The sequence below is a fragment of the Camelus bactrianus genome, chromosome 13, assembly GCF_048773025.1.
Source record: "Camelus bactrianus isolate YW-2024 breed Bactrian camel chromosome 13, ASM4877302v1, whole genome shotgun sequence".
In the NCBI taxonomy this organism is placed as follows: Eukaryota; Metazoa; Chordata; class Mammalia; order Artiodactyla; family Camelidae; genus Camelus; species Camelus bactrianus.
In genome coordinates, this window is record NC_133551.1 from 64,051,331 (window position 1) to 64,067,584 (window position 16,254).

Below are 16,254 nucleotides of genomic sequence, written 5' to 3' on the forward strand. Positions count from 1 at the left end.
GTCAGATCCCCCCACCCCACAAAATTGACTTTAGGCAAATTGACTTCTATACAACTCAGCCTCCCCTTGCATAAAATGAATCCTACCTCCTAGGATAGATGAGAAGACCAAAGAGAGAAAAAAGTATGGGTTATATACAACAGGTACACAGCATAAAATTGCTCCTTCCTTAGCAGGGGAGGTCAAGGTTGTAGGGATGGAAAAAAATGGGGGACACAGGCAAAGATGAGGCAGAATTTATTCTCATTGTGGGCAAGTTCAAGATTCAGGATGGAGACCACAGAAAGGCAGATCCCTGGGACCCTGAGGGGCACCTCACAGTGGGGACAGGGGTCACACTTTCCCAACTGCCAGGCCCACTGCATCCCCCCAGCTGTGAGAATCCAGAGGCCAGGAACTGGGTGAGAGTGGGGTGGGGCTGGGAGGAGACAGGGTCCTCCCTGGATCGTGTTCTGACCATGTTTCCAACTTCCATAGGAAGGAAGAACAGCTCGGCTATATAGTAATATAATATATAGAGGTGTAGAGAGCTGGCCGCGGCACCTGGGCGGGGCTGAGGCTCCCCGAATTATTGCAGGAGGGAGAGGGGGCTCAGTGCTGGTGGCTCCGCGCAACAGCTGTGCTGGCTACAGGGAGGGCAGGGCAGGGGGTGGGGGCTGGGCTGGCCCCTCCCTTGGGGCCGGTAGGGGTCACCTGGCATCCTGCCCACTGGGGTTCCTTGGGCCCTGCCAGCTTCCCCTGGGATGGGGCTTTCTCACCCTGGGTGCTTTTTATGTGCTTTGAAGACCATTTTTGCATTGTCAGGAGTGAGGAAAAAGTTTTCTGACATGGTAGAAAAAAAGATATTTACATACCCTGGTGGGCCGTAGAGGGGAGGGGCAGTCTTGGGGTGGGGGGCTTCCCAAACCTTCTCCCACCCATAGCCGTCTGCGTGGGAGGATGTTGGGAGAGCGCCCTGGGAGGAGGCTTAGCTCTGAAACTTGGCTGCCATGTGCCCTTGGACAAGGCACACTCCCTTTGCCCAGAAGGTGCAGGAGGGATGGACTCAGGGCTGAAAAGCTAGGATCTTATGGTCCCTGATCCTAGGCAGGGGGCTGGGGGGCAGGCCAGGGCTGGGCAGTGAGGTTGGCAGAGGGACTTCCGTGGAGGGGCATCAGAGACTGGAGGAAAGTTGGTGGCCCCTGGCCCCTGGCCAGGGAGCCAAGTTCAGCTGAGGGCATCTCATGTGATGACGCCTACACAGAAGGTGGCCAGAAGGGTGGCCGGGAACCCTGTTTTCCTGTTGAAGCAGTAGTTGGAGCCAGGTGGAGGATGCAGGTGGCCCTCCTACCAGCTAGAGGGAGAGCTCAGACCTGAGATAGAGCCGGGGTGGGCTCACCCGGGAGGAGACCAAGGTGGGCCTGGTGCTGGTGCGGTTCGGAAGTAGCCCCTGGCTCCAGCCTCCAGGCGTGGGGGAGGTGGAGGTGAGCCTCACCTCGACCCTGCGGGTACTGGGAGCTGAGCCCACATTTGATGGGTAGTGTCACACCGAGTTCTTGCTCACGCACCCTCATGCTTGTGACACACATCCTCATTCATGACATGCTGTCCCTGGTCACACCCATGCGCCCCCAGCCTTAACAAATAAGCATGTGCACCATAACCTGCACACATCCATGCTGGAATCTGACAGGCGGGCACACACACACACATGATCACACCTGCTCACAAGGGCTCCCGTGACCTCGTGAGAACACACCCCTAGAGCATGTGAGTGCACACACGCACACATGCACACGTGCACACACACGCAGATGGAGGCAGGTGAGCGACATCTCTGTTGGGCCCATTGAGGCCCCAGCCTCTGGGAAAGAGAAGGCCCTCTGTCCTGGGGGCAGGGGTCCCTGCCGTGCTGGGCACCAAACGTCTCTGCCCAGGTGGCCCGACCCGGGATAACTCCAGGTCTGGCAGCGGAGTCCTCGGCCTCCCTGGTACCCAAGAGGAAGGCAGCCAAGGAGGAGGGACAAAGGCCTGAAGCGGCCAACCCTGCAAGTCCATGATGGCGGGCATGACCCGGGCTGGCTGGGTTCGCTCAGAGATGCCGGCGGGCTCCCTGGGTGCTGGTCAGCTGGGCCCTCATGGTCTGGATGCTGCCCAGGATTTTCTTCTGGTGGCCCATGAGGGTGATGCCCAGGGCACGCACGTCCCTGTGAAGGAAGGCGGTGCTGACCTGGCAGGCAGGGTGGGACCATGGAGACAGGGACACACCTATCCCTGGAGCTGCCATCCTTAGCGGCTCTGCCTCTGGCCCCTGCCCTCTCCCCCTGCGCCCACCCCCAGGGGTCCACCACTTACTGAGCGTTCATACGTAGCACCATGCCCAGCGAGGAGTACCCCCCGGCAGCGAAGTGGTCCCGGTAGCGGCCCATGCGGATGGAGTCCAGCCAGTCCCCCACGGTGAGGCCCCCGCTGCCACCCCCGCCCCCACGGAGGTCAAAGCAGCTCCGGGCAAAGGCAGGGGGTGGGCACCTAAGGCACAGGGGCCTTTGGTAAGTGGCCTGCCAGGGGAAACTGGCACTAGCCACCCTCAGCCTCCATCCAGGCTTGGCAGTGGGCAAGGGGTCTGAGGGGTTAAACTCCAGGCTTAGAAGGAGAGGGTTGAACAGAGGGCAGGGGCCCAAGTTGGGTCTGGTCCCCAGGTCAGGGCAGAGCCATCCCAAGGCCTGGACTAAGTCTGGGGCAATGCCGGAGGGCAGCTGGGCTTGAGTGGAGCTGGGGTGGGTGCCAGGCACCTGTTAACAGTGGCTGTGGCCCTGAGACTCTCAGGGCTACGGATCAGCGCATCCAGGACGCTGACAATCTGGGAGAAGCGAGGCCGCTGGGCCCGGTCCTTGTGCCAACAGTCAAGCATGAGCTGGTGCAGGGCGTGGGGGCAGCCCATGGGCGCAGGCAGGCGGTACCCCTCCTCCACAGAGCTGATGACCTGGGGGAGGAGGGGGAGACACGGCGCCAGGCTGGAGCGGTGCCTCCCTCTGAGGCCCCAGCCGCCTCTGCCCAGCCAGGGTCCGGCACTCACGTCCCGGTTGGTCATGTTCCAGTAGGGCCTCTCCCCGTAGGCCAGCACCTCCCACATGACCACTCCAAAACTCCACACGTCGCTGGCGGAGGAGAAGGTCCGGAAGGCGATGGCTTCGGGGGCGGTCCAGCGGATGGGAATCTTCCCTCCCTGCGACAGACACACGAGTGTTGAGAGGGAGCTGAAGACATGGGTTGGGGCTGGGAAATGCGTGGGCCGGCTGGGGAGACACAACCTCCACCTTCCAAGGGCACCTGTTCAGATGGGGGGACCTGCACACGGAGTTGTTGTGGAGACTGAACAAAAGACGGCAGGTGGAGGGCCTGGCACTGGGTGCTCAGTTAAGTATCGATGCCTGAACAAGGGATGAATCTCAGAGAACGTGGTCTAGAAGTCTTCCAATCCCCTCCCCGGCCCCGTACTTTTTTGGCCACAAAATCCTTTGTTTAAGTGAAATCTTACTCGGAGGCTCAGTGGGTGAGATTCTAAGGGAAGGGTCTGACTGAGGCAGGGGTTGAGGCAGGAGCCACTCAGCCCTCTGTCTTTGAGGCAGCTCCTAAGGCACCTGTAGAGAAGCCCAAATCCCCACGGAGCACATTTTGAAAATACTAGATTTTAGCCGAACTTTAGAGACAGATGTAGAATGGACATGTGATTTAAAGAGACACCAACTCTCCCCAAATCTCTCAGTGAGGGAGTGACACTGGGGACCAGCCCTGGTGTCTCCCCAAGCCAGTTTGTGACAGAGCAAAGGCAGGAAAGCTTGCTCCCACTTCCCAGAGGGGCAGACTGAGGTGCAGAAAAGAGACAGGACTCGCCCCAAGTTGAAGGCAATCCTAAAATTTCCAGCTTTCCTAATGACACTCGGGAGGGCTCTCTCCTGGGCCTGCTGGAAAGGGGTGTGGGCTACGCACCGTGGTGGTGTAGGCGGCGTCGGGGTCGTCCTCCAGCACCCGTGAGAGCCCGAAGTCAGACACCTTGCAGACCAGGTTGCCATCAACCAGGACGTTGCGGGCGGCCAGGTCGCGGTGGACATAGCCCAGATCTGAGAGGTAGCGCATGCCGGCGCCCACTCCTCTGAGCATGCCCACCAGCTGCATGATGGTGAACTGCCCGTCGTGAGTCTGCAGAGGGACGTGGCTTGGGCTTAGGAAGGCTCTCTGCAGCGCGCAAAGTGCCTCACTGCTTAGGAAGCATGTTACTGTTTAAGGTTTTTTCTCACGTTTCATTTACACTCATAGCAACCCTGAGAGGCAGGTGGGGTGCAATGACTGGTTATCCATTTTGCAGGCCCAGAGACCTTTGGCCCAGTGCCTGAGAGCACCCAGCAAATAAACGGCAGGGTTTCCACCCCCCATCCCCCTACCCATGCCTCCCAGCCGGGTGGGGCCTTGGGTCCCTGCAGAGGCATCCTCAGCCTGTGTGCTGGGCAGCAGGACCTGTGCAGCAGAGGGACTTACACGTGATGGGGGGGTGAGAGGCAGTTTGATGGGCTGACCCTTAAGACCCCACCCTATACCTGGCGCCTTCTTCCCCAGGTCTGTTGGGTCCAAGCTCTGGGGAGGAGGGGGTGCCTGGAGGCCTCACTATCTCCCAACACCCAGACTGAACTTCCCTCCCCTGGCCCATGTGGAAGGTGGGAGGGGCACGCACCCTCAGGAAGGCGTCCAGAGAGCCGTTCTCCATGTACTCGGTCACGATCATTGCCAGGCGGCCTGGGAAGGCGACAGGGAGGGGGTGGCTCTTGGTGGGGGGATCAGGGCTGGAACAGGCCCTCCCACCACGAGCTACCAGGAGTCAGATCAGCACCGAGGGCCCCAGGGAACCCAGGGTTCTCACTGGGGTCCCAGGCTCTGGGCCTCCTTCCTTGTCAAGTCATCTGGGACCTGAGCCAAGAGGACAGGAACAGGGCAGGGTGGTCTGGGGGTGGACCTAGAGCCCTGATCCGAGCAGGAGGGACCCTGTGGGGTAAGGCTGCTCTCTCCTCGCACCTACCACGGGTGACGACACCTTCAAGGCGGATGATGTTGGGGTGGTCAAACTGACCCATGATGGACGCCTCACTCAGGAAGTCTCGCCGCTGCCTCTCCGTGTAGCCGGCTTTGAGGGCCTTGATGGCCACGGGCACGTCCTGCTGCCCTGGCACCCGCAGCCGCCCGTAGCAGACTTCCCCGGACTCTCCTGTGGACCCCAAATTGGGCAGGCAGAGGGTGGGTGGTGGGACCTTCCTGTCCTCACCCTGGACTCCCGTGCTCTCCTGGCTTCACACACCCATGTGACCCCACAGCCTGGCCATGCCAGGCAGCGGGGCTCCCTTCTCCCTCTGCCCTGGGCACCCCACTGCTGCTGGAGCATCCCCCATGATGTCCCCACACTCACAACCCCCAAGGCTCACCAGAGCCGATGATTTTCTCGATGTGGATCCTGGAGGCCTCGATCTCTCGGGTGAAACCGCGGCCCGCCCGGCCTGGCTCCTCATAGGTGTGGGGTTCTGCGTAGAACTGGGGCTCTGGGATCTTCCCTGGAGGATGATGCAGGGGCAGGAAGACGGGTGGAGGTGCTGAGGGGTCAGGAGAGACGGACCATCAGTGGGGTCCACGAGGGTGTTCTCTCCCAGCATTCCCTGGGCCTGGGACGGGTCTGGGGGTGGGGCGAGGAGTGTCTCTGGGAAGCTCAGGATGTGGTGGCAAACAGTATGTGCCCAATAAGTGCTTGCCAAGTGAAAGTAGGGTCTCTGTGGAGTAGCTCTGAGCTCTCCAGGGAACTTTGGGGTTTCCAGTCAGTTCTGAGCATGTCTGTCATTTTCTGCAGTCACTTTTAGGGTCCTTAAGAACCTTCTAAACTGTTCTAGGGTAGGAATGTGACCAAAAAAGGTTTCATCACAGTGCCATTAGATTGATGGAAAGTGGTTCTCTAGAAAACTGTGTTAAGAAGGATTCTGAGGCTGCATTCAGGCTCTGTGGGAATCATTACCATGAATGATTCTAAAGTCTACCATGGGCACAGAAGTTGGGTGCTGAGGTATGCATCCCCATATTTGCCATTTTCTGGGGCCTCTGCAAAGTCCTGGAAAAGTTATCTGTAGCAAGGATTCTTGTCCAAGAGTATAGGACCCCCTGAAATTGTATGTGAAATTGTGTGAGTGCATGAATCTGTGCATTTCCCTAGGCAAAGGGTCTCCAGCATCCTCTGCAAACCCAAGAAAGGTGAACAGCACTGTGCCTCTAGGGTCTTGGGTCTCTGTGACACTCTGCTGTCTGTGTCTGGGGCTGTAGTCTTTTCTGTGGGTATCTTTCCCCTTCCCACCGGGGCACCCCCAGGCCAGCACTAGTTCCCACCTAGACCTCTTTTTTATCGTGTCTAGATCCCCGGGCCCTGGCACTCACCCTGCCCGTTCTGATAGTGCATCTTCTCCTCGTCCGAGTGCTGGAAGGCCTTGCTGTAGCCGCAGTGCCTGTGGAGGGCGGACCGTCCCTGGCCTCAGCCCAGACCCCGCGTGGGGACGCATCCAAACTCCTTGCTTCCACCCCCCTCCCCTTTCAGGTCAGCTCCTGCCACCCCAGCCCCTGCCCTGTTCCTGTAGGGGGGTGTCGCCGCCTCAGGCTCTCAACCCAGCTGAACCGTGACACCCTTGACATTTACAAACATTGTACAATTTGCAAAGTCTGATCCTCTCGGCCCTCACAGCATAGTCTATGGCATCACCTGCCCCATTATACATGAAAGCACCCCTGGTGGAGGGGTTGCGAGATGAGGCTTCTGACGCCAACCCCACCATGTGACCCTGGCAAGCCCCTTCCCTTCCCTTGGCCTCTGTTTCTCCATCTATCGCTGATCCTTCCAATCCTCTCGTTGAGTAGGATCCTAAGCCCACAATGAGCGCATTCCTCTGGAATGGAGTGGGAGGGGGAGAGGGGCTAAGAGAACGATCTTTAATTTTAACAGACCTGGGTTCCTGTCCCAGTTTTGACATGTGTTTAGCCGAAGCGGCCTAACCTCTCTAATCCCCAATTTACTCTCCTGCAAAATGAGGTCAGAGTCTCTAGGTCACTGCAGTGTCATTAGGATTGAATGAGGTAGAGGGGGTCATGCTGAAGGGAGACCCAGCGAGACTGGCTGGTGGGTGGATGTGGCAGAGGGAGGGGGAGCCAAGGATGATGACTGGGTCTGGGGCTCGAGTAACTCCATGAACGGTGCTGCCACATCCTGAGATGGGGGCCAGGGAGGGGCAGGTTAGGGGCTGCTGTTTGTCTAAACCATAGCTCCACATGGAGATGGGTGTGGGCAGCTGGACCTCAGGGAAGAGGCCTATGCTGGTGACACACTTGGGGGACATCAGCATGAGGGGGGAATTCAAAGCCGTGGGCCCTGATAAGGTCACTGAGAAAAGATGGAGCTGGGTGAGTAGGAAAGAGGAGGGTCTGGGACGAGCCTGGGGTCCTCCAGCTGTTGGAAGTTTGTGTAGAGAGGAGGGGCTGGAAAGAAGAAGGACAGGCCAGACAGGTGGATGGAAAATGGGGGGTGGGCCGGAGTGTGGAAGGCAAGAAAAAAGTGTTCCAAGAAGCAGGAGAGAAGAGCAGGTATATGTGTAAGTGAGCCCAGCCCCGGGCACGGGGCTCGGTGTGGCTGGGGGCAGGTGGGCGACACCGCGCTCCAGGGGAGGGGCTGTGGGCCAGGACCACCTACCTCTTCTTGCAGATGAGCAGGAGCAGAAGCACCACCAGGCCAGTGATGAGTGTCAGGCAGATCCAGACGATGGTCCGGGTGTCGTAGCGGGGCCCTGCGGGGAAACAGGGTGGCAGCCCAGCCTCTCAGCCCTGGCCTCGGACCCGGAGGTCTGGCAGCCTTCCTGGGGCTGGTGCGCTGCCTCCTCAGCCGTGAGCCAGCCCAGAGTGAGGACACAGCCCACTCCCCCCTCTGCCACTGCCCTCCCTTCTATAAGCTTCCCCTTCAAGACCCTGCTGCCCCATGCTTCCTGGCTCCCCTGCCTGGTGCTACTACTCCCTGGCGCGGGGTGACCTGCGCAGAGTCACTAGACTTGTCAGAGTCTCAGTTTTCTCACCTGTAACATGAGCCCCAAAATGCCTGTTCTGCCTGTTATTGTAACAGTGACAAAGCTGAACATCCTAAGAGCCGTACCTTCCAGTCAGTTACTCCACATCCCTTTCCAGAGAGATCCCAGTGTTAGTGTTAGTTTTCAAATGAAAAAATGAGGCCCAGAGAACTCAAGGAACTTACTCAGTTACTCAAGGAACACACAGTAAATGGGATGGATCGGGGCAGGATTCCTATCTGGGCAGTTCCATTGTGGTATCAGATCTAAGAGCACTTGAGACACACGAGTGCCCAGGGGGTGCCAGGTGAGGAAGGGCAGCAACACAGCCTCAGACCCTCCTATCCCAGCACCACTCCCTGGGGGGTGCCGAGTACTGCAGGAGATCCCGACTGGCTGGAGATGGGGGCAGCAATTCCTAAGAGTGAATGTGTCTCAGAATCACCCTGAGGGTTTGATCAAACCAAAATTTCTGGGCCCCCAGCCCCAGGGTTTTTGGTTCAGAAGGTCTCGGGCGGGGCCTGAGAATCCGCATTTCCAACAGCTCCCAGGAGCTGTGGCTGCTGCTGGTCCTGGACTACGTTGTGAGAACCACAGTTCTGGAGGCTGGGGGCAGGATGATACTGGGGAAGGGGTGCAGAATTTGTCCCCAGACTGACCAGGTTCAAGTCTTGCTTTGCTGGGGGACCTCGGGCAATCTGCCTTACTGCACTGACCCTCGTTTTCCTCGCCTGTAAAATGGGGATGTGGATATGGCCCACTCACTGGAGGGTCTCTGGGAGCATTATAAGGTTATTATGCTAGCAGAGGGCATCATGATGCCTGCAGGTCCCAGTGATGTTCAGGGAAAAATAGTGGTTGATAGGCTGTTAGGAGCTCTGTTGCCTCAGGCTGGTAATTTTCCTTCTCTGAGCCTCAGTTTTCTCACCTGTCAAAATGCTGGGTACTAGTTCCCCACTCTGCCCACCAAGGCCCTGGCCCCAGCTCCAGCCCCTGGCCCAGCTCCCTCACCCTCCCTGCTCCTTGCACTCACGGGGTTTCCCGGTCTCCACCTCCATGGCCTGGCTGAAGCGGCCGCAGCCTGCCGAGGTGCGGGCTCGGACCTGGAACACGTAGCGGGTGCCCGGTTTGAGGCCCGAGACGGTGGCCCTGGTGGTGACAGCCTTGAGGGTGGAGTAGCTCTGCATCTCCTTGTCCTGCCCAGGGGAGAGGTGGTCAGCCAAGGGTCCTCGGCCTGGCTCCCGCCCTCTTCCTCCCCTCTCCGCGGGTACCTTCTCGTAGTACTTGACCTCGTACTCCAGGATGATGCCGTTGGGCTGCTCCGGCTCCTGCCACAGCAGCGAGACGCTAGTCTGCCCTGCCCGCTCCTGGCGGATCACCACCACCTGGGACGGGGCTAGAGGAGGGAGGTCAGATCAACAGGGTGAATGGGTGACAATGGGGACTGGCCTGTGTCCGTCCCTTCCCCAGGCCCTGCCTAGGGATCCTGGCTGGAGCCTTCCTCACCTTGCAAACTGTCCTGCCACTGGTCCAGGAGAGCCAGTACCCTCCACTCCTCCTGGCAAATCACTGGCCACCATCCTGGTCAGTCACCTGGGGTCGGCACAGCCTGGTTCCAGTCTGGGATGCTGGGGCTGGCTTGACCCAGATGAAGCCTGACCACCCCAGCCTTCACTGCCTCCTCCCCTCTGGACAAGCTCATCCACTCAAAGCACGTGGACCCCGCCAGCCCCATCAAGCAGCCGCTCTTGTCCACCCTGGGGCCCCCTCACCTGATGTCTCAGTCTCCACTTCGCCCGCCCCCCGCCCAGGGCCCGGTGTGGGGAGGCTCTCAGCAATGCTCAAGGAAGGAGGAAGCAAAGGAGAAGGGAGGGGAAGAATCAAGGGAACCAGCACCCTCACTGCCTGCATTTGGATGGTATGACTGGGCAGCTCTGGATACTCAACCCGCAGCCCATTCGAGCTCAAGCATTCTCACCATCACACCAGGTCACCCTCGCTACGTTACTCACTCCCTCATCCACCCATTCCCACCCTCCCTCCTGCATTCAGTGCAATCACCCCTGAGGTGAGTCGGCTGGGAAGTGTCAGATATAGATCAGCCGCAGCCAAAACGAAGGAAGTACCCACGAAGCTACAACCCTGTCCTCCCTGTCCTCTCCAGCCCGCAGGCCTCCTCTTCCCCCTCTGCTATACCTCCTGCGTCCCCCACCTGCCCCACTGGCTAGCTCTGGCCTCACAACTGGGTATCCTGTCTCCCTGGCACACCTGGGAGCTCCCAGAGGCAGAGACTGCACACAGTAGGTGCCCAATAAATGTTGCTGGATAAGGTTGACTTGAAAAATTAAGAAGCAACTCCAGAGTTAAGTTGAAGGGTGTGGTACAGGGGAGACCCCACCCACCTGGGAATCAGGTCTGGAGTTACAAGTCAGCTGGGACCGTTACAGGCCCCGGGCAGGTTCCCCATGCAGAAGGTGAAGCCAGTGAGCACCAGCTGCCAGGCTGAGGTGAGGTCAGAGAAGACCACTGAACGTGAGGAACACACACCAGTGCCAGGAAACATGGGTGCCTCTTAAAAACCAAAGAATTCTCAAGGCAAAAGGTGCTGCATGAGCGGGAGACACAGAGGGAGACTGGGGCTCAGAGGCAGGAGGGAAATAGGCACCAGAGAGGGCCCCGGGGAGGAGGTGGTGTAGAGAAGGGTAGATGGAGCCTTTGGGACATAATCAGGTCTAGATGGGGGCCCTCGTGATGGCATTACAGCCTTTCTAAGAAGAGACACCAGGAAGTTCTCTCTCTCTCTGCTTTGTGGACACAGCAAGAAGGTAGCTGTCTATGAGCCAGGAAGAGGTTCTCACCAGGAGCCAAATTGGCCAGTACCCTGATCTTGCACTTCGGGCCTCCAGAACTGAGAGCAATAAATGTCTGAGGGGTAAGCCCCAGTCTGTGGTATTTTGTTACAGAAGCCTGAGCTAAGACAGGCGGAGTGTGAGTGGGTGTTGGGGGTGGTCCGAGGGTGGAGAGGGTCACGCTGAAGGGAGACCCAGGGGGACTGGCTGGCGGGTGGATGTGGCAGAGGGAGGGGCAGCCAAGGATGACGACTGGGGCTGGGGCTGGGGTAACCCCACGAACAGTGCTGCCATGTCCTGAGATGGGGGCCAGGGAGGGGCGGGTTGGGGGCTGCTGTTTGTCTAAAACACACCGGAGTGGAGATGGGTGTGGGCAGCTGGACCTCAGGGCAGAGGCCTGTGCTGGTGTCACACTTGGGGGACATCAGAATGGGGGGTGGGATTCAAAGCCGTGGGCCCTGATAAGGTTACTGAGAAAAGATGGAGCTGGGTGAGTAGGAAAGAGAGGAGGGTCCTGGACCAGCCTGGGGTCCTCCAGCTGTTGGAAGTTTGTGTAGAGAGGAGGGTTGGAAAGATGGAGAAGGACAGGCCAGACAGGTGGATGGAAAATGGGGGGTGGGCCGGGGTGTGGAAGGCAAGAGAAAAGTGTCCCAAGCAGGAGAAGAACAGGGGCAGCAGTGCCCACTGTGAGCTGCATTTCTGGGGACAGGTGGGGAAAGGCACCCGCCTGGAGGTGCCTGAAGAGATCCACAGAGGAGAGGATGCAGATGTGTGAGCGAGACAGCTCTTTCAGGAAGCTTCCACGTGAAGAGAAGTGGTCCAGTGGCTGGAAGGGCTCGTGGGCTCCCGGGAGGCTGTTGTTTATAATGATGGGGCACGCTGAGCAGTGTGAACGCTGCAGGTTCTCCGCCCCCCCTCCACCCCCCACCAGCCGGCCACCTGCCTCCGCCGCCCCAGAGACACGCGGGCAGGGGCAGGGCCTGGCACCGCACACGTGGGCCTACTCCTCGCTGTGTCGCCAGCACCGAGCAGACAGCCCGGTATCTCACGGGTGCACCACAGATGCTGGTGGAATGAGGGTCACTTGCGAGGTTGAAGCCCTGGCCGTCAGGGATGGGGTGCCCTGGGTTCAGGGTTGGGAAGCCTCTCTCACTGGGGAGTGAGACAGACCTGGGTTCGAATCCTGACTCTGCCACTTCTATGCGTTGACCCTGGGTGGCTCTGTGCCTCAGTTCCCTCCTCTGTGACATGGACGGAACAGAGTCTCGGGGCCAGGCCTGTGTGGTGTTGGGAGGAGACGGGGGTGGGGGTGGGGGTGGGAAAGAGCCACAAGGCACACGCCTGGGGGCTTTAACGGGGAAGCTGCTGCCGTGCGCTCTGGGGTCAGGCTGCCACTTGACAGGCAGGACCCACTGGAATTTGGAAAGAAAGGGGCTAAATTCAGCCCAACAACTGACTAGAAACAGAGAGATAAATGGCTGTTGTCCAAACCAGTGAGACCAAATCCATCCCGGGGCAGCAGTGGCAGCTGTTCTGGAAAATGATAATCAGGGTGATTTTATTCTTTAATGACATTTATTGAGCACAGACCACGGGCCAGGTGCCGGGCTAAGCATTTCCATTTCCTTCATTTAAGCCTTGTGACAATAACCGAGCAGGTATGATTATTTTTATTGCACCAGGGAGGAAACAGAGGCAGAGAAAGTTCCAGAACGCAGGCCTAGGATGGCCACGCTAGCCTGCCTCTGTGCTCTTTGGATTCCTCCCACTTACGGGACATGTACCACTCTTCTAAGGGTGAGAAGAGCCCTGAGCTCCGAGTCCTGGTGAGGAGGCAGGGCCCTGAGAGGCAGGCACTTGCCCAAAGGCCACAGCAAATCCATGCTCTGATGCCGGGGAGGGCGAGGGGCCAGGAAGCTGAGGACGGGCGTCTCCGCCTACCTGCCTGGTTCGTGGTGATGTTGACCACGGCGGCCCGGCGGGGCTCGGGACTCAGGTCAGACACGCCGTTGACGGCTTCTATCCAGAAGGAATAGTTCATGTGGGCCAACAGGTTGGCTACCAGCAGGCTGGCCTGCACCAGGCTGGTCTGCTGGGGCACGAAGCGGGTGCTGCTCCCGCATGTCTCGCAGTGACCCAAGGCCCAGGGGCAGCGGCGGCACACAGCGTTGTAGGTGATGTCACTGCGGCCGCCGTGGTCCAGCGGAGGGGCCCACTCCAGGGTCACAGATGTTCCATTCACACTGGAGATCAGATTCACTGGTGCCGAGGGTGGCCCTGAGGGACACAGAATGACAGAAGGGATGGAGGATACTTATTTGGGCTGGTCTAGTCTCCTTCCATCAGATCAGGGAAGGGCTGTGGTTCCCCCATAATGTTTGGGGCTCCCTAAGGATAAGGTCACACCCACTGCATCCTCCGGAAGCTCCCCGAGGGCAGAGGCAGTTTCTCTGCCATCAGACCAGGACCACGGTGTCAGGGCTGGGCACAGAAACCACCCTGCTCCCCATGCAGAGACCCCTTGGTTTGTGCTTCACAAAATTTTCATCCAGAGCTGGGGAGGGACTGCCCACAGCAGCCACCCTGGGTGTGAGATGCCCAGTCATCTGCATCCCACACTCCACTCTAACACCCTGGCTGGATTTACTGTAAATGACTCCGAACACTGTGGTGGGGAAAAGCAGAGCCCTGCACGCCAAGCGGCCCCCTCCCCCACGGATGGGAGCCCCAGTCTGGGCAGCACAAGGACACTGGAGAGAGGGGCGGGGCTGTGGGCTGGGAGCTGGGGTAACATTCCGGGGGTGGGGATTTGAGCCAGGAGGGCATGGGGGATGATGGAGACCCCTGAGGCTCAGAATTTCAACTCTCAGAATCCCAAGCAGGGAATCTTAGATCTTAAGAAAACAGAATTGGAGAATCTCAGAATCACAGAGAACCGTAGACTCTGAAGGATATGGAATACTAAAAGCCCAGCCTTTTACAGTCTTAACATTCCTAGAACTGGAGGGCACTGGTTGTGAATTTGGAAAGAAACTGGAATCCAGCCAACTGAGGACAAGTGTCCACGACCCAGAGCTGGGCTCACCCAGCCTGGGGAGCCCACAGCAGTCCCTGTGCCCCTCAGCCATCCTTTCTGCCCCAGCAGGCCCCACCTGGGGCACACTCATGGGTCTGGGCGGAACTGCAGAGGGAAGGAGAGAGGGAAGGGGTGGGTGGGTGTGTGTGTGTGTATGTGTGTGTGTGTGTGTGTGTGACGTGGGCCCTCACCTGCCATGTGCAGGGAGTCTGGGGCTGGGTGGTGATGGAGGTTGGGGGAGGGGGAGATGGAGATCAGGTTGGGGTAAATTCTAGGGAAAAATCGGCCACCCCAAGAGCTCAGGGCTGGTGAACAGGGTGGGCTGAGCTGGCTGCTACTCCTCCCCAGCTGGGATGGGAGTGTGAGAGGCCCCTTCAGGCCAGGGGAGGGAAAGCAATGGAGGAGCCGCATCAGCAGAACGCCAAGACAGTCACGCAGCCCTGCAGGCCCGGCACCAGAGTCCCTCAGAGTCCCCTCAGGTATAGGGCACACGCACACGCTATTGCACCCTCTCCAGGCATACGCCTCCCTTGTAGGGCCAGGTGCGCACACGCTGAGCTCACAAGGCATGCTCGTACAAGCTCCATGGGGACTTAGGAGTCCACTACAGGTACCCAGATGTACACACACACGTGTGCACACATCCCTCTAAGAACACTTTGCATATATGGGCACAAGCACTTAAACACTCACACGCAGGCATATAAACACTATGCAGGCATCTTCTGTAGGAGCAGTGACTGATGGACACACAGTCATGATCGCTGTAGGCCTCCCAGGGCACACAGAGAACCACAAACTCAGCAGCCACACACACTCCCTATACACAATCATGCACACACCTACACACACTAAAGCAGCTCCCAGCATTCAGCAGCAACTACCAGTTTATCAAGGATGATGGTGATAGGGGGTTCCTCTGATACCACCCTGGCTCGCCCACCCCAGTCCCCAGGATGCTGGCATCACCACTGGGTCAGAAGATGACCAAAGCCACGCGGTGCTGGGAAGAGCTGAGTCCAGGTCTCGTCTGCCCTCTGGAGCAAAGAGGAGAGACCAAGGAAGGAAAGGAAAGATTTTCCTGAAGAGATGGCAGGTGACCTATGACAAGAGGTTGGGAGCCCAGAGATTGTTGAGGGGTCAGAGTGACCCCTCGCCCCAGACTGGCCCCTGGCCCAAGAGAGCCACCTGTCTCTGCCTCATCCACAGAGACCTGGCTCCCTGGGGCCTGTGGGACCGAGCATGGGGTCCTGGTCCAGTTTCCAAGGTTCCGGGGTCATGGGCTGGTACTCACGGGTGCAGGCTGCAGACGGTGGGTCCAGGGCTGCGCGGTAGTAGCTGAGGTCACAACGGCAGGTCTGGGCAGCAGGGGCTGCAGAGTGGCTGTGTGGAGGGCAGCGGGCGCAGAGCTGGTCCCCGGGGGCCGACTTGTAGAAGCCCAGCTCACAGGCTGTGGAGGAGAAGGCGGCTTCAGGTGAGCCAGCCAGGCGACCCTGACGGGCCTCAGGGACCCCCTCGCTCTGACCCAGGGCTTCCTGGAGGGTCCCCCAAGGGACAGGTGCAGAACTTCGTCATCACCTGTTCCTCCCCCGTCACAGATGGAGGGACTGAAGTACAGAGAGGGCCTGTGACTTCCACAGGGATGCACAGCAAGTCTGGGGCAGAGCTGAGGCTGGGCCCTGATACCTGAGTCGCAGCCCCAAAGTTGGCTGAGGGAGGAGCCGTTCCAAATCCCCCTGGCCTTGCCTCCAACGGCCCCTCCTTGATCACGACACCAGCCTCAGGGGCGAGGGTCAAGACTAAGAATACAAGGGGGCCAAACCCCCAGGGATGTGATTTGGGTGGAACGTGAAAGCCAGACAGGGCAAGGGTGTGGGTGGGAATGTCACTGGAAAAGAGACATGTGTGTTGAGACCAGTGGTTCTCAGACACAGGCAGCAGTGGAACCATCCTTATAAAAATGCAGATCGTGGCCCTATAGCCACCACTGAGTTAGAAGAGCGGAGGCGGGGCCTGGGAATCTGTGTGGTACAAGCTCCTCGAACAATGCTGACGGTCCAGGAATCACAGGCCCTTGACCCTCCCAGACCCCACATCACTGTCACTGCGGCTGGGACTGACTTGTCTCGCATCTGAGCGTCTCTCCTGCCACACATACCTCTCCCCTGCATGACCACAGCTGCCTCCAAACCCGGCCTCCAGCCCTGCCTCTCCAGCCCCA

At 58.9% G+C, this 16,254-nt stretch overlaps 1 protein-coding gene across 1 annotated transcript in view; it reads right to left on the bottom strand.

The window, feature by feature from the left end:
- Nucleotides 1-236: 236 nt before the first annotated feature.
- EPHA8 (EPH receptor A8) overlaps nt 237-16,254 on the bottom strand; it is a 29,087-nt gene continuing 13,069 nt past the window's right edge. Inside the window, exons 3-16 of the mRNA XM_010957397.3 lie at nt 15,328-15,483; nt 12,899-13,234; nt 9,380-9,504; nt 9,142-9,304; nt 7,742-7,835; nt 6,442-6,509; nt 5,451-5,615; nt 5,051-5,236; nt 4,709-4,770; nt 3,970-4,179; nt 3,056-3,205; nt 2,772-2,962; nt 2,335-2,508; nt 237-2,186 (exon numbers count right to left, since the gene is read on the bottom strand). Of these exons, the coding sequence (XP_010955699.3) occupies nt 2,072-2,186; nt 2,335-2,508; nt 2,772-2,962; nt 3,056-3,205; nt 3,970-4,179; nt 4,709-4,770; nt 5,051-5,236; nt 5,451-5,615; nt 6,442-6,509; nt 7,742-7,835; nt 9,142-9,304; nt 9,380-9,504; nt 12,899-13,234; nt 15,328-15,483 (2,195 nt within the window). The 3' untranslated portion in view covers nt 237-2,071. The remainder of the gene's footprint in view (nt 2,187-2,334; nt 2,509-2,771; nt 2,963-3,055; nt 3,206-3,969; nt 4,180-4,708; nt 4,771-5,050; nt 5,237-5,450; nt 5,616-6,441; nt 6,510-7,741; nt 7,836-9,141; nt 9,305-9,379; nt 9,505-12,898; nt 13,235-15,327; nt 15,484-16,254) is intronic.